At 41.4% G+C, this 17,863-nt stretch overlaps 2 protein-coding genes across 3 annotated transcripts; both read right to left on the minus strand.

Annotated features, from left to right (window-relative positions):
• LOC18780969 (protein ACCELERATED CELL DEATH 6) lies at positions 6,067–8,459 on the minus strand. The gene is made up of 3 exons (XM_007212527.2): positions 7,865–8,459; positions 7,118–7,650; positions 6,067–7,003 (listed from the first exon to the last, which is right to left on the minus strand). The coding sequence occupies exons 1-3, from the start codon at positions 8,457–8,459 to the stop codon at positions 6,389–6,391; spliced, it is 1,743 nt and encodes a 580-aa protein (XP_007212589.1). The 3' UTR covers positions 6,067–6,388.
• LOC18779339 (protein ACCELERATED CELL DEATH 6) lies at positions 12,884–15,340 on the minus strand. Of its 2 annotated transcripts, none has more exons than XM_007214168.2 (3): positions 14,512–15,340; positions 13,696–14,228; positions 12,884–13,605 (listed from the first exon to the last, which is right to left on the minus strand). In XM_007214168.2, the coding sequence occupies exons 1-3, from the start codon at positions 15,104–15,106 to the stop codon at positions 12,991–12,993; spliced, it is 1,743 nt and encodes a 580-aa protein (XP_007214230.1). In that variant the 5' UTR covers positions 15,107–15,340; the 3' UTR covers positions 12,884–12,990. The 2 variants fall into 2 exon arrangements, with proteins under 2 accessions (XP_007214230.1, XP_020418101.1); XM_020562512.1 differs by having other exon boundaries at positions 12,884–13,614; positions 14,512–15,339.

Raw genomic sequence — 17,863 nt, forward strand, 5'->3', positions numbered from 1 at the left:
CCAGTAAGAAGACGCATCAGGCATCATAGTGATGACTATGGTCAGTGAGCAATGAGGCGAAAACAAGTAAGTTCGAATCCGGTTTTTATCGGTCTCTTTCGATGAGTCATAGATGTGCATGAGGCCACTCACTAGAAATGCTAGGGTTTTTTAATTTGTTTTTTAATTGACATGACGACATTCATTAATTGACATGGCATGACACATCAGTTGCCACATAAGGTGGTCAATTAAGGTGGTCAATGTTGTGTGTCCAAATAGCATTACTCTTTTCGAAATTGTAATTAAGTTGACAATCGTGTCTGCTTCGTACCGTAGCCTGCCATGACTGACTTCAAGTCCTTCAACCCAGGTCATCGTAAAACCAAGAAGCTGCTCATAAGTTCTAATGTGTATGTGACAGCCTTGAAACAAAACAAAATACTAAATGAGCTAAAATGAATTTATTAGTTTAACTATAACTATCTAATGATATAATAATGCCAATTGATTTTGAAGCAACCACAATGGTTTCGAAGCAATAAAGACGATGGCTATATAGAAAATATATTTCCTTGTATTAAACTGATTACACAAAGTCTCTATTTAAACTAATACAGGATATCTACTTAAGGTAGGAAATAATACAGACATGAATACAATCCGATTTACAACAAGAAAGGCTAATTGCTAGGAGGAGATTGTGAAGTTGACTTCCGTGTGTGCTAGGAAAGGAAAAGAAAAGCTACGTTAATACCACACCACCACTCACCATCCCCTCTCCCCCCAGGGCGCAAACTGGGCGTCACAAGATGCACAAGTTTGGAAGACATATGTTGATGGCGTGGTTTGTGAAGGGCTTTGGTAAACAGGTCCGCAGGTTGGTTGACAGAAGGAACAAAGGCAAACTTGATGACTTCCAAGAGCAACTTTTTCACGAACAAAGTGATAGTCCAACTTAATGTGACGTGTGCGGGCATTGAAAACTAGATTGGCAGCCATGTATGTCATGTTGAGATTGTCACAAAAGAGTTGGACCAAGAACTAAAGACGCACACCCAATTCATGAAGAAAGGAGTAGAGCCAAGTGGTTTCGGCACAAGCGTGAGAGAGGGCACGATATTTTGATTCTATACTAGAGTGCGAGACTGTGGGCTGTTTCTTGGAACACCATGAGATGAGGTTAGTTCCAAGAGTAATCACAAATCCAGTGGTTGACCGACGAGAATCAGGGCACCCAGCCCAGTCCACATCAGAGTAGGCGGAGAGGCGAGCTGCGGTAGTTTGAGGAGTGAAGGTGAGGCCGAGATCAACAATGCCCTTGATGTACCTAAGTGTAAACTATCTCGGTTGGGTTGGAGATGAGAGCACCATCAAAGATAGAGAGGAGACTCTTGGCAGCCAATGGAGTAGATGCAGGTTTGGAGTTGAGAAGATTGGCTTTCTGTAAAAGATCATGTGCATATTTAAGTTGATTGATGTGGAGAGTACCATCCTTATGAAGAACCTGTAAACCCAAGAAATAGCTTAGCGGACCAAGGTCTTTAATGTCAAAGTGGCCACATAAAAGAGAGATGAATTGTTGGAGATGAGTGGAATCATTGCCAGTTACAACGATGTCATCGACATATAGAAGAAGAAAGAAGGTATGAAAGGCCTGTTGAAAAATAAATAATGAACTATCAGCTTGGCTCCTTGTAAAGCCTATAGAGAGAAGGAAAGTACTGATGCAATGAAACAAGTACAAGGTGCTTGTTTGAGGCCATAGAGTGCTTTGTGGAGCTTGAAAACATAAGCAGGACAAGTGGGATCAATGAAACCAGGGGGTTAAGCCATGTAGACATCTTCTTGAAGAAACCCATGGAGAAAGGCATTTTTGGCATCAAGTTGACGAAGGGACCAACCACAAGAAACTGCAAGATTGAGAACAGTGCGAATGGTGGCAGGCTTGACAACAGGACTGAAGGTTTCAGCATAGTCTATGCCCGGACATTAATGAAAACCCTTGGCAATTAGACGAGCTTTATGGCTTTCAATAGAGCTGTTAGAGTGACGCTTAATCCAAAAAACCCACTTGCACCCAACCAAGTTCTGAGAAGGAGAGGAAGGAACCAAAGACCATGTATGATTTTTGAGAAGTGCATTGATTTCTTCAGTCATGGCGTCACGCCATTCAGGATGCTTAGTGGCCTGTGAAAAACAAGTAGGTTCAATATGATCAACAATAGTTAATAAGGCACGGGGAAGAAGGTATTTAACAGTGCCGTCGGTATGAAGCTTGGGCTTTTGAATGTGATCTTGAAGGTGGGTGTGCATGTGAGGAACATGGGCATGAGTGGCAGATTGCGGAGCTGCTGAAACTTGAGGGTTTGGAGTTGCTGAAAATGCGGGGTTGGAAGCTATTGGAGCTAGGGGTTCGGAGTTGCTGAAACAGGGGCAGGCGCAAGCAGAGAGAGGTGTATGCAAGGGCGTCTGGAATAAGTTTGGAGTAATGGCTGGGTTAACGCCGAAGAAGTGTCGTGGAGTGGACTAGAGGGTGCGGCATGGCAGGGGTTATGGCTTGTGACTGCAGTAGCTAGAAATGTGTGCACTAGGGAGGTGTCGTGAGTTTGCGAGTTTGGGTCTGTGACAGGAGTGATCAATTCGGGCCAGTGCGAAGGAGGGCAGAATTGGGTGGAATTTAATATCCACATACTCTAAAGAAGATGATACCTGTAAATGCTCAAATGGAAAATGCATTTGGTTAAATAAAACATAAGGGGACGTGTAAACACGACCCTTGGAAGGATGTAAACAATGGTAACCTTTGTGGTGAGAACTGTATCCAAGGAAAACACATTCAAGAGTGCGGTTGGTGAGTTTATTTTCAGTATATGGTCTAAGATAAGAGAAACAAGAACACCCAAACACTTGGAGATGAGAGTAGGAGGGAGGATGTTGGAAGAAACAAGTGTATGAGGTGTCTTATTGAAGATTAGGAGTAGGCAGGAAGTTGATGAGATGGACAGTAGTGAGGGCAGCTTCAACCCAGAGATTGTGGGGAGTGTGAGAAGTGGTGAGGAGGGAACGGATCATGGTGGCAATGTGTCTATGTTTACGTTCAGCTAGGCCATTTTGTTAGGAGTGTGGGGACATGAGAAACATTGGTGGATGCCTAGTTGACTGCAAAGATCAAAGGAAGCATTATTATCATATTCAATGCCATTGTCACTTTGAAGGATTTGCACAGTGGTGTGAAATTGATTTTCAACCATGATAAGAAATGTTTGAAAGTGAGAAAAGACCTCATTTTTACGGTGCATAGGATAGATCTAGGAGTAACGGGAAAAGTCATCTGTAAACAAGACATAATAAAGATAACCAGTGACAGAAATGACCGGCGACATCCATACATCAGAGCGAATTAAATAGAAGGGAGATAAGGCAAAAGTTTTATTACTAACAAAGGATAGTTTGGTGGATTTTCTAAGTGCACAATCCATACAGAAAGCATGAGAGACTTTAAAGCCAAGAGATGATGCTAAGTGAGAGAGCACAAGATGGGATGGATGGCCAAGGCGACGATGCCAAGCAGGAGAGTGCACGGTGGTAAGGGCACGGGGGACGGTGGCTGAGTGAGAGGAGAGGGAAAACGGGTAAAGACTATCTTTCGAAGGGCCCTGAAAGAGTAACGAACCATTACGTAATTCATAGGATTGATTAAAAGGTCAGGGAGTAAAGACAAAGAAACTAAATTATCACGAGTAAAACGGGCAACATAAGAAGATTAGTACGAAGATAATGAAGACAAAAGACATTTGAAGAAAAAATTTGTGAGAATCTAAAGGAAAAAGAAGAGAGCCAGTATGAAAAATAGGGAGAGAATCTCCATTACCAAGAAATGCAGAATTATTACCCTGATAGGGCTGTTGATTTTGGAGATTAGAGGGACTACCAATCATGTGATGAGTGACACCTGTGTTAGGATACCAATGGAAGTCAGGTGGCTGCATGAATTGAGCCCCAGCAAAGGAAGGAAATGATTCTGGGCCATTACAGCAATGGGGACATGTTGTAGTAGTATGTTGATTGGTATTGCAGGTGGTGCACCAAGCGAGTCCCAAGACACCAGGAGCTGAGTTAGGCAGGGCAGAGTGTTTACTAGAAGCAGCAGATTGGGCACAATGGGGCTAAAAGGAAGGCTAACTGCTTTGAGGTCCAGAACTTGGAGCAAAATGAGCCCAAAGTTGATTAGGCCATTGGAGCTACTGGGAGCCATTCCACAGGTTGCTCCAGAAAGGTGAGAAGTTACGCCAGCCACCACGGCCGTGATCGCGCCAGCCACCGCGACCACCACGTCTGTTGCTGGAGAAGCCACCACCACGGTAAGAATTTAAGGAAGTATGACCGGTGGTGTGAGGAGAAGATTGGGTGGCCATTAGCGCCGTGTTTTGATCAGGAGAGATTCGAGGAGCCTATGCGTCGTAAGCTAACAAACGAGCACGAAGATCAGCAAAGTCAGAAAGCAGAGGAAAATCGAGAATTGCAGTGACGAGCATTTTGTAATCGGGTCCTAAATCTCGGAACACAGCAGTGACAAGTTCTTTTGGGGAGACAGGTTCATTAATGGCAGCCAATGAATCGGCAAGGGACTTAGCATGATGAAGGTAAGCATCAATGAGTTGAGAGCCTTTTTGCATATCCATGAGTTGAAAACGAAGAGCAGATTCACTGGTCATACTGGATTAAGAGAAGTGGCATTAGAGACACTCCTAGAGATCCTGTGCAGAGGTGCAGCCGACGGTAAGAGAGAGAATGGACTCAGAGAGTGTACTGGTGATGTAGCTAACAATGAGTTGGTCTTGTTGGTACCACTGAGCATAGGCGGAATTGGTTTGGGTAAGAGTGGCGATGGTGGTTGTGGGTGTTGTGGAGGTTTGGGTAAAAGGTTGTTCATGAGTGCCATCAATAAATTTCCATATAGGTCATGCATGACTGACTAAAAAACGTTTGAGTTGGCAGAGCCAAAAGAGATAGTTGGAGTCAGTAAGCTTGATAAAATGAGAAGAGTTGGGGCTAGGGATGGAGATGGTGGATTCAGACGAAGCCATGAGGTGGACCTAAAGGAGATGATTGGATCGAATAAGGGAGAGGGAGGAAACCCTAGGTTAGGCTGATGCCATGTAGAAAATATATTTCCTTGTATTAAACAGATTACACAAAGTCCCTATTTATACTGATACAGAATATCTACTTAAGGTAGGAAATAATATAGACATGAATACAATCTGATTTATAGCAGGAAATCCGATTTACAGCAGGAATGGCTAATTGCTAGGAGGAGATTGTGAAGTTAACTTCCGTGTGTGCTAGGAAAGGAAAGCAGCATTAACAGGTTATTTCACTTCGCATTTTTCAATTTATTATACCATACCCAAAAAAAAAAAAAAAAAAAAACCTAAATCAATATACTATACCATACAATAAAATCATAAATGAGAAAATCGTTTTACCAACAAAAAAAATGGACAGAATTTCAAACTCTCTCTAAATATGCAGACATTTTAGTCGTTAGTTTCAGACTTCGATAAGCAGATTTTTCCTCCTTTGTTTACATAAATTGTTTTATGTTCCTTTTTGAATGTTTCATTTTGGTTTTTCTTCTTTTTCTTCTTCTTGATATTGTTTCTGTTGCTGTGAACTTACGACATTTGTTTCCTAGACTCTTAACGTGGACTCTACTTCCTTCTCAACGTTGAAACTTCAAATGAATCAAAGAGACAAGTGGGGCTCGGTTGACTTAAGAAACAAAAGGTGAAGTCTTCTTACGTTTCTATAAGTTTCAAAGGACAAATGCGCCCATGCATCCGAACTAATACGATTGCTTCTTGGACTAATGCACTTGTTGTAATAGTGTAGTTAAGTTTCAGTCAAATAGGTCTTGAAACATTTTGGACAGAAACTTGTTCGGTCTTTGGTTATATATTCATACTACTTTATTTCGTAAGGCTTAGATCTGAGTCATTAATCAACATTGACTTCTCATATTTAGCATACCAAGACAGTATAGAAAGAGTGCTCAAAGAGAGAAAAAGTTTTCACCCATATCACATTTCTGGATTTTCTAGCTTGAGATTGATTTCACAGACATTTTCTTCTTTGTTTATTTACTCTCTTTCTATCTTGTGTGTGTGTGTGTGTGTGAGTTGAATCATAACACCAAGATATCTCAAAATCCAACAATTAGTCTACAAAATTTCATAAATCAAAAGTGTATAATATTGAATTCTAATCTTTAAACCCCTAAACATCAAAAATGTATAATATTGAATTCTAATCTTTAAACCCCTAAACATCTAACTTGTTCTAATGTGACAGATGTGCTGAAGGAGTAGTTGAACTATATAGTAGTGCAGAATGCACATATTCTTCAAGGTTTGTTCTTGCTTTTGCATTTGAGCTTACAGAGATGAAAAATGAAGAATCTGCAGGCTTCAGCAAGGGAAAACATTTTCACCAGTTGGGAAAGAAACAAAAAGGTACTAACATGAAAAGCGATTCCAACTACGTGGCCCAAGACTTTGGCAAATTGCTGATGGGATATGACAGCCGTAACTCCTGTTGTGAATGCTATTCCAGTGGATAGCAGAGCAATATATGTAAGAGCAGCTGCAATTGTTAAATAGTAAACATAGGAGGACTTGTTGCTGTTAACCGCTCCCCAGAACAGAAGGCAAGCTGCAATTATTGAGCAAGTCATGGCAATGCTGTCTGTGATGATGAAGCACTTGAAAAAATTATTTGATTGCAGAAGAGCCTGCCCTTGGTCCGGGCCTACATCATTGTTGTATCCTCCAGGCATTGTAAAGGCTGCTGCAAATGTCACAGTTGTGATAAGTGTTGCAACCATTAAAAGGGTCTGGCCCATTTGCTTGTAAGTTTGCATTGCAATGGCTTCTTCTTGGTCTGCTCTTGAAAAAACCTTGATGTTGTCCAACCAAGAAGGCGGTGTCCGGAGATGTCCCCAAATGCTTGGCATTATATTCTGCAATTAAATTCATTTAAGAGAAACAAGGTCTATAAGAATGGCAGTTTGTAGTTTGTTAAGCATTAAGACCAATTTTATACAAGGGATATTAATTATGTACTTAGTACTCACCCTGGGAGGTGTAATATTAGCTTCCTTGATTGAACTATCAACCTCAATTGCTGTTTGGCCATATTTGTTCTTGGATCTTGGATTTACTCTTCCATCCCACTTCAAGTAACACAAAATCCAAGTTTTTCTTTCAATGGTGGATAGATGGAAAGGCGTATTTCCATCAAAATCAGGCTGGTTTATGAGCCCCTCCAGCTCTGCAGTTTCTAGTATATACCTGACAACTTCTGTTTGCCCATTGAAGATTGCAATATGAAGAGCATTCCGTCCATAAGGGTCGACAAGTTCTCCCGAATCAGGGCAATGTCCAACAATCTCTCTAATCACATTGGTATAACCTTTGCTGGCTGCAACATGAATTGGTGAATAACCCTGTTTATTCAAAACATACGCAATCGAAATATCGAGTTCTAGTAATCGTTGAACTGTTTTATGGCCTCCCAGGGATGCTGCATAGTAGAGAGGAGTCTTGCCTTGGTGGTCAGCTTGTATGATCAGCTGCTGTTTGAACCTTAGGAGGGATTCCATGACATCTTATAATCATACACAAAAATTTAGCTTAGATTAGAAAAATTTACAGAAGACTATTACTGATTAGAGGAGCAACATCTGTATGGAATGGATACTACTATTTTTATTTATGCAAAATTCAACTGCCAGAGGTGTCAATAGTGAAAGTCCCACTTAGGATTTGCAAGTTAATTGAGATAATGGTAGCATATATTACTGGGCCAAAGTATGACATACCAAAATGCCTCTCAACCACAGCAGCATGCAGAGCTGTTTGGCCATCTGAACCACCATGAGCTGATGAAGGGCTTGACTGTAAAATTTGATTCAGAATATCTAACAATCCCTCTCTTGCAGCCAGGTATAATGGAGACTCACCTGCCTCATTTTCAAAACAAGCCAATTTGGGGTCCATCTTAAGTAAGAACTCAGCCACTTTGGTGTGACCATTCCTCACAGCTTCGTGTAAAACCGTGTTGTTTCCCCTATTTCTGATTCTCAGAGTCTCAGTCATGCTGTTGTTGGCGTTCCCGAAATCTGCTTGTGACATGGACAAGGTTTCTCTGACCAGATAATTGACAATCGAGAAGCAGCCAACCCTTGCAGCCACATGTAAAGGAGTATCTCCATCTAAATTTGGTCGTGAGACGAGGGACATGCATCTGCTATAAATCTCAGCTGTAACATTTTTGTGTCCAAATTGCACAGCGATATGGAGGGCAGTGTTTTCTCGGGGCGTAAGTTGATATAGTAGTGTGGGATCATCGTTAAGAAGTTGTTTAAGGAAGCAAACATCCCCTGATTTTGCAGATTTGTAGAGCCTTGGATCCATGGAATTTTTGGAACTAGGCAGTACATACTTGTGGGGTTGCTTTATATAGCCTTGTTATTGTAGGTAGTTTTGACAGAGCATTTACCTTGGTACTTGAAAAAAAAAAATCCAAATTCATCCCATCTGAACCAAGATTTTTGTGCACTGACCTCTAAATTGCCGTGGTCTATTTTGGTTCACGTGGAGGAATTGAACCCACCTCAAGTTTAATTCAGTTGACTATATATTTAGACTAAACCAACCGCCACCAAGAGTGAACATTCCAACCCATTTTTCAAAATCGAAACTTGACAGGAAAAGCTTCAATAAGTTTGTGATTATGACAGTCACGTCTGCTTCATACAGTTGTCTGCTATGGCTGATTTCAAGTCCTTCAACCCAGGTCATTGTAAAACTAAGAAACGGCTCGTAACTTCTAACGCGTATGTGGGAGCCATGAAAGAAAAGAAAATACAAAATGAGCTTAAATAAATTTATTAGTTTAATTATAACTATCTGATGATGTAATGATGCAAACTGATTTTTAAGCAACCACAACGGTTTTGAAGCAATAAAGACGACGGAAATTTCCCCTCGTCTTTTTGTATTTTTGTAGTAGTGATCCAGTAGAAGTGGAAAGGAATTGCTGTAAAGTCAGAGCCCTGCATCATTTTATGCGGTGTGAGAAGCATGTAATGTATGTATTAACATTGGCTGATGAAGTGGGTTAATTTGCACCTTCTCTAAGTCTACAGACAACAAGTCCTCTAACCAAGCTTAGAACTTCATAAACAAGAACATTGATTTAGAAGTAAACCCCCACAGAAAATAATTCAGAGAATGAAAAAAGAAAGAAATTGAAACTCTCCATATGCAGACTTTTCCCTTTGTGTTAGACTTCAGTACGCAGATCTTTCCTCCTTTGTTGTTTCTGTTCCTTGACTGTTCTGTTCTTCTAATTCCGTCACATCAGTTGTGAACTTGCGACACTAGCTTCCCCATGATCTGCGTTAAACGAATACCCAAAAGGCTATTAAAACGTGGCCTCCACTTGTGCAAATGGTTGAAATTGAAACTTCAAATGAATCAAAGAGAGAACTGGGGCTCGGTTCACTTGAGAAACAAAGCTAAAGTCTTCTTGCGTTGAGTTTCAAAGGGAAAATGGGCAGAGGCAAACTTACGTGGTGTGTTGATTAAAAGAGCCAATAAAGATTTCATATATGCATATAGCTGAGATTTGAGGGAAACCATAATAGGGCTCATTATGGATTATATTTTAATTATCTGAACCGTTAGATTTTAGATATTCTCTACAAAAATTATCTCTGATATATATATATATATGTCACACCCCGGACCGGCTCCGCCGTAGCACGATATTGTCCGCTTTGGGCCCTCCTCTCACTGCCCGCACGGTTTTGTTTCTGGGAGCTCACGAAGCAACTTCCCAGGGTGGTCACCCATCCTGGGATTGCTCCAGCCTCCCACTCGCTTAACTTCGGAGTTCTTACAACTCCGAAGCCAGTGAGCTCCCAAAAGGCCTCGTGAAAGTTGGAGGTGGGCCCCATCCACACTAGCACAATATTGTCCGCTCTGGGCCTGGACGGCGCCAGCCCGCACGGTTTTGTTCCTGGGCCTGCCTACATTCTCAGCAGCGCCCAGAAGGCCTCGTGCTAGATGGATGCGGGTGTGCCATATAAGGCACATCACCCCCCTCTCCGTTGGTTTGATGTGGGATCTTACAATCCACCCCCCTTAAGGGTCCGACGTCCTCGTCGGCACACTTGCACCACACGGCAGAGTGGCTCTGATACCAAATTGTCACACCCCGGACCGGCTCCGCCGTAGCACGATATTGTCCGCTTTGGGCCCTCCTCTCACTGCCCGCACGGTTTTGTTTCTGGGAGCTCACGAAGCAACTTCCCAGGGTGGTCACCCATCCTGGGATTGCTCCAGCCTCCCACTCGCTTAACTTCGGAGTTCTTACAACTCCGAAGCCAGTGAGCTCCCAAAAGGCCTCGTGAAAGTTGGAGGTGGGCCTCATCCACACTAGCACAATATTGTCCGCTCTGGGCCTGGACGGCGCCAGCCCGCACGGTTTTGTTCCTGGGCCTGCCTACATTCTCAGCAGCGCCCAGAAGGCCTCGTGCTAGATGGATGCGGGTGTGCCATATAAGGCACATCACCCCCCTCTCCGTTGGTTTGATGTGGGATCTTACAATATATTAGGCAAAAAGTCATTTTTAGTTCCTGTAGTTTGCCACTTTTACCATTGGTCATTGTCGTTTCAATTTGGTCACTTTTGTCCCTGTAGTTTTCAATTTGAGCAATTTAAGGACAATCCTCAATTTCTATTCACTTTTTTAACTTCCGTTATTTGTGGAGGGGCAATCCGGTCCACAAATTATTAAAAATTCATTCCTTCTAAAAATTTAGTTTAATATAAAAGTAATATTTTAAACACAAAAAAATAATTTAATTTCCCCACCCCTTATCGGTTGAAACCCAAGCCCATTGAAAAGCAAAAGTTTTTGAACCTATGGTTCTAAGTAGGGGTGGGCATCGGAACCGAAAAATCGGAACACCAAACCATACCGGATGGAAAAATTGAGAGAAAAATTGGTTGATTAAAAAAGTCAACAAACCAGCATCGAACTAGACCAGACCAATTCTAATAGATTCCAATTTCAGTTTCACACCGCACTAAACTGAACCGAATTGGACCGGACCAGTTGTTTATAATTTTTTTTTTTAACAAAATTATTTAACTATAATGCTACATTTTTAATCTCATAACTAATATTTCCCCAAGCCCAACTTCAAAACATCTCTCTTTTTAGGCCCAATATCTCTCTTTGTATGAAATTGGATCATTTGTTAATTTTCAAGCCCAAAAAATAAAATTTTAGTTTGAATTTGTATAAAAAAAGAGTTTAAAAAATTAATAATAATAATTCGATCCAAAACTTGAAAAAACATAAAGCAAACAAGAACCGATTCAAACTGGACCGCTGGTTTTAAAAAAAAATTTCACTAAAACCAAACCGAACTTGACCGGTTAAATAGTACCCATTCCGATTTCGATTGGAGGTGAACACCTTACCCAACCGGACCACACCCAACCCTAGTTATAAGCCTTGAATGCATTGTGCCAGGAGAAGCTTATGTGCTAGGCCGCAATGTCTTCCCAATCTTCTTCAGTTACCACTCTCCCTCTCCCGAAATCCCTTATTCTTCTTTTCTCAGCCAAATCTCTCTCCCTCAATTCAATTTGGCATTCCCTTTCAGACTCAACCCCACCTCCTCCCATCTTTGCACATGAGACTGCGTTTCTCAATTCCAGATCCAAGATCAGCTCCACTTCTTCTGGTACTTCAATATGAACTATGATCAAAACATTGTCTTGAGATGCTTTTGGATTTGAATATATTATGCAAGTAATTGAATTGAGAGGTGTAGTCTGATGGTGATCATGGTGTCACATGCAGGTCACGTGAACAAACAAGCACAAGAGCATGGGGTTTGGCCGTTTTGGGTGGCTGGGGTGGTGGTTGGGTTAGAGGGAGGTGGTGGCTGGTGGGGCTTGGGTGGGGTTGTTGGTAGGGGTTAGGTTGGGGTTGGGAGGAGAAGGAGAAAATTTGAGGATTGTCCTTGAATTGCTCAAATTGAAAACCACAAGGACAAAAGTGACCAAATTGAAATAACAAGGACCAAAATGATAAAAGTGCCAAACTACAAGAATCAAAAGTGTATTTTTGCCTATATTTAATACTTGAAATACAATTTCATAATTTTCATCTTGGATTAAAGTTCTTTTATTTCGTTTGATTTAGTGAGTGCATTCAATCCAAACTTATAAAAACTTTTGTGTACTTTTTTTAAGTGGCTAACTTCCATAGACTTTCTAGAGTTTTAATGACCTTAATCTCAATGACATACTTTCATAGAATTTTATGGACTTTCATAAAGTGTATCATACAATTTAATAGACTTTTGTTATTCTTGAATTTCAATTCATTACAAACCTTGATAGTGTGTATGTGAGAGAACCCCCTTCCCTTTTCTTAAAGGATCGGATTTGAACTAGGAGTGGCAATTTCTGTTGTGAAGGGGGAGAGGGAGGAAACCCTAGGTTAGGCTGATACCATGTAGAAAATATATTTCCTTGTATTAAACAGATTACACAAAGTCCCTATTTATACTGATACATGATATCTACTTAAGGTAGGAAATAATATAGACATGAATACAATCTGATTGCACCTGCATCTGCATCATTTTATGCAACTACTACTATTGCTTCTTGGACTCTCATGTATGAGATGACTCATTGCTATAGCTTACATGCATTGCATAAGTTGGCAGATCTTATCTCAACCTTGGCATCAGTAATATTGAAATACAAAACTTTATACATCAAAAGTGTATAATATTGTGACAAATTGTAATCTGTAAACTTTTAAACATCAAACTTGTTCATTAGATATGTGATAGATGTGCTGAAGGGGTAAAAGGAGTTGAACTATAAAGTAGTGCAAAATGCACTTATTCTTCATGGTTTGTTCTTGATTTTGCACTTGAGCTTACAAAGATGAGAAATGAAGAATCTGCAGGCTTCAGGTAGGGAAAACATTTTCACCAACTGGGAAAGAGCCAAGAAGGTAATAACATGAAAAGCCGCTCCGACTAGGGTTCCCAAGGTTTTGAGACATTGCTGATCAGGCATGGCAGCCTTAATCCCTGTTTCGAATGCTATTGCGGTGGATTGCAGAGCAATATATGTAAGAGCAGCAGCACTTGTGAAATAGTAAACATAGGAGGACTTGTTGCTGTTGACAGCTCCCCAAAACAGAAGGCAAGCTGCAATTATTGAGCAAGTCATGGCAACAGTGTCTGTGATGATGAACCACTTGAAATCATTATTTGACTGCAGAAGAGCCTGCCCTCGGTCTGGGCCTACATCATTGTTATACCCCCCAGGCATTGTGAAGGCAGCTGCAAATGTTACAGTTGTGATAAGTGTTGCAACCATCAACAGGGTCTGCCCCATTTGCATGTAAGTTTGCACTGCATTGGCTTCTTCTTGTTCTGCTCTTGGGGATATCTTGATGTTGCCCAACCATGAATGTTGGGTACCGAGATGTCCCCAAATGCTTGGAGTTATGTTCTGCAATTCCTATTAGATGAACAGTTGTAGTTTGCTAAGCATTATGACCAATTATATACAAGGAATATTAATTGTGTTATTAGCACTCACCCTGGGAGATGTAATACTAGATTCTTTGATTGACCTATCAATCTCAATTGCTGTTTGGCCAAATTTGTTCTTGGATCTTAAATTTACTCTTCCATCCCACCTCAAGTATCTCAGAATCCAAGTTTTTCTTTCAATGGTGGCTAGATGCAAAGGCGTATTTCCATCAAAATCAGGCTGGTTTATGGTCCCCTCCAGCTCTGCTGTTTCTAGTATATATCTGACAACGTTTGCTTGCCCATTGAAGATTGCAATATGAAGGGCATTCCATCCGTAAGGATCAACAAGTTCTCCCGAATCTGGGCAATGTCGAACAATCTCTCTAATCACACTGGTATGACCTTTGCTGGCTGCAACATGAATTGGTGAGAAACCCTGTTTATCCAAAACATATGCTATCGAAATATCGAGTTCTAGTAATCGTTCTACTGTTCTATGGTCTCCAAGGGATGCTGCATAGTAAAGAGGAGTCTTTCCTTGGTGGTCAGCTTCTTTGATCAGCTGCTGTTTGAATCTTAGGAGCGCTTCCATGATATCTTACAATCAGACAAAAGTTTAGTTTAAATATTGATTAAAAAAATTGCACAAGTCAGGAAAAAATATAAATTAAAGAGGAACTAGCTAGAATCTTTTTTTTTTTTAGAAGAGCAACATCTGTATGGAATGGATACTACTATATTATTTATGCAAATTCAACTATCTGTAGCGTAACCCCCATAAAGAATTTGCAAGGAAATTGATATAATAGTAGTTGCTGAGTGCAAGTGCATATTTAAACCATAGCTCAAACATACATAACTGGGGAAAAGTGTGACATACCAAAATGCTTCTCAACCACAGCAGCATGCAGAGCTGTTTGGCCATCTGAACCGCCATGAGCTGATGAAGGACTTGATTGTAAAATTTGATTCAGAATATCTAACAATCCCTCTCTTGCAGCCAGGTACAATGGAGACTCACCCGCCTCATTTTCAAAAGAAGCCAATTTGGGGTCAATCTTAAGTAAAAACTCAGCCACCTTGTTGTGACCATTCCTCAGAGCTTCGTGTAAAACCGTGTTGTTCCCCCTATTTCTGACTCTCAAAGTCTCAAGCATCTTGCTGCTCACGTTCCCAAACTCTACTTGTGACATGGACAAGGTTTCTCTGACCAGATAATTGACAATCGAGAAGCGGCCAACCCTTGCAGCCACATGTAAAGGGGTATCTCCATCTAAATTTGGCTGTGTGAGAAGGGACCTGCACCTGCTATAAATCTCAGCTGTAACATTTTTGTGTCCAAATTGCACGGCGATATGGAGGGCGGTGTTTCGTCGGGGCGTAAGTTGATATAGTAGCATGGGATCATCGTTAAGAAGTTGTTTAAAGAAGCAAACATCCCCTGATTCTGCAGATTTGTAGAGCCTTGGATCCATGGCATTTTTGGAACTAGGCAGGCATTATATAATTGTTGGGGTTGCTTTATATATGGCCTTGTTATTGTAGGTAGCAAGTGTGGAAATTTTGACAGAGCATTTACCTTGGCACCTTGGAAACAAAAAAAAATAAAAAATCCAAATTCATCTAAATCGGAACAACCAATATTTTTGTGCACTGACCTCTAAATTGTTGTGGACTATTTTTGTTCATGTGCAGGAATTGAATCTGCCTCAAGTTCAACTCAGTTGAATTTATTTTTAGACTATACCAGAAGCCTCCAAGTTTGAACATTACAACCCCATTTTTTGAAATTGTAATTAAGTTGACAATCATGTCTGCTTCGTACAGTAGCCTGCCATGACTGACTTCATGTCCTTCAACCCAGGTCATTGTAAAACTAAGAAACTGCTCATAAGTTCTAATGTGTATGTGACAGCCTTGAAACAAAACAAAATACTAAATGAGAGCTAAAATGAATTTATTAGTTTAACTATAACTATCTAATGATATAATAATGCCAATTGATTTTGAAGCAACCACAATGGTTTCGAAGCAATAAAGACGATGGCTATATAGAAAATATATTTCCTTGTATTAAACAGATTACACAAAGTCTCTATTTAAACTGATACAGGATATCTACTTAAGGTAGGAAATAATATAGACATGAATACAATCCGATTTACAGCAAGAAAGGCTAATTGCTAGGAGGAGATTGTGAAGTTGACTTCCGTGTGTGCTAGGAAAGGAAAAGGAAAGCTGCGTTAATACCACACCAACACCCACCCCCCCCCCCCCCCCCCCCCCCCTCCCCCGGCGGGGAGCAAACTGGGCGTCACAGGATGCACAAGTTTTGAAGACATATGTTGATGGCGTGGTTTGTGAAGGGCTTTGGTAAATAGGTCCGCAGGTTGGTTGACAGAAGGAACAAAGGCAAACTTGATGACTTCCAAGAGCAACTTTTTCACGAACAAAGTGATAGTCCAACTTAATGTGACGTGTACGGGTATTGAAAACTAGATTGGCAGCCATGTATGTCATGCTGAGATTGTCTCAAAAGAGTTGGACCGAGAACTAAAGATGCACACCCAATTCATGAAGAAAGAAGTAGAGCCAAGTGGTTTCGGCACAAGCATGAGAGAGGGCACGATATTCCGATTCTGTACTAGAGCGCGAGACTGTGGGCTGTTTCTTGGAACACCATGAGATGAGGTTAGTTCCAAGAGTAATCACAAATCCAGTAGTTGACCGACGAGAATCAGGGCACCCAGCCCAGTCCACATCAGAGTAGGCAGAGAGGCGAGCTGCCGTAGTTTGAGGAGTGAAAAGGTGAGGCTGAGATCAATAGTGCCCTTGATGTACCTAAGTGTAAACTATCTCGGTTGGGTTGGAGATGAGAGCACCATCAAAGATAGAGAGGAGAATCTTGGCTGCCAATGGAGTAGATACGGGTTTGGAGTTGAGAGGATTGGCTTTCTGTAAAAGATCATGTGCATATTTGAGTTGATTGATGTGGAGAGTACCATCCTTATGAAGAACCTGTAAACCCAAGAAATAGCTTAGCGGACCAAGGTCTTTAATGTCAAAGTGGCCACATAAAAGAGAGATGAATTGTTGGAGATGAGTGGAATCATTGCCAGTTACCATGATGTCATCGACATATAGAAGAAGAAAGAAGGTATGAAAGGCTTGTTGAAAAATAAATAATGAACTATAAGCTTGGCTCCTTGTAAAGCCTATAGAGAGAAGGAAAGTACTGATGCAATGGAACCAAGTACGAGGTTCTTGTTTGAGGCCATAGAGTGCTTTGCGGAGCTTGCAAACATAAGAAGGACAAGTGGGATCAATGAAACTAGGGGGTCGAGCCATGTAGACATCTTCTTGAAGAAACCCATGGAGAAAGGCATTTTTGGCATCAAGTTGACAAAGGGACCAACCACGAGAAACTGCAAGATTGAGAATAGTGAGAATGGTGGCAGGCTTGACAACAGGACTGAGGGTCTCAGCATAGTCTATGCCCGGACATTGATGAAAACCCTTGGCAACTAGACGAGCTTTATGGCTTTCAATAGAGCTGTTAGAGTGATGCTTAATCCAAAAAACCCACTTGCACCCAACCAAGTTCTGAGAAGGAGAGGAAGGAACCAAAGACCAGGTATGATTTTTGAGAAGTGCATTGATCTCTTCAATCATGGCATCACGCCATTCAGGATGCTTAGTGGCCTGTGAAAAATAAGTAGGTTCAATATGATCAACAATAGTTAATAAGGCATGGGGAAGGGGGTATTTAATAGTGCCGTCGGTATGAAGCTTGGGCTTTTGAATGCCATCTTGAAGGTGGGTGTACATGTGAGGAACATGGGCAGAAGTGGGAGATTGCGGAGCTACTAAAACTTGGGGGTTAGGAGCTGCTGAAAATGCGAGGTTCAAAGCTACTGGAACTAGGGGTTCGGAGTTGTTGGAACGGGGGCAGGCGCAAGCGGAGAGAGGTGTATGCGAGGGCGTCCAGAATAAGTTTGGAGTAATGGCTGGGCTAACGCCGAAGAAGTGTCGTGGAGTGGACTAGAGGGTGCGGCATGGCCAGGGTCATGGCTTTTGACAGTAGCCGCTAGAAAGGTGTGCACTAGGGAGGTGTCGTGAGTTTGCGAGTTTGGGTCTATGACAGGAGTGATCAATTCGGGCCAGGTGCGAAGGAGGGCAGAATTGGGTGGAATTTAATATCCACATACTCTAAAGAAGATGATACCTGTAAA

The sequence above is a fragment of the Prunus persica genome, chromosome G4, assembly GCF_000346465.2.
Source record: "Prunus persica cultivar Lovell chromosome G4, Prunus_persica_NCBIv2, whole genome shotgun sequence".
Taxonomy (NCBI): domain Eukaryota; kingdom Viridiplantae; phylum Streptophyta; class Magnoliopsida; order Rosales; family Rosaceae; genus Prunus; species Prunus persica.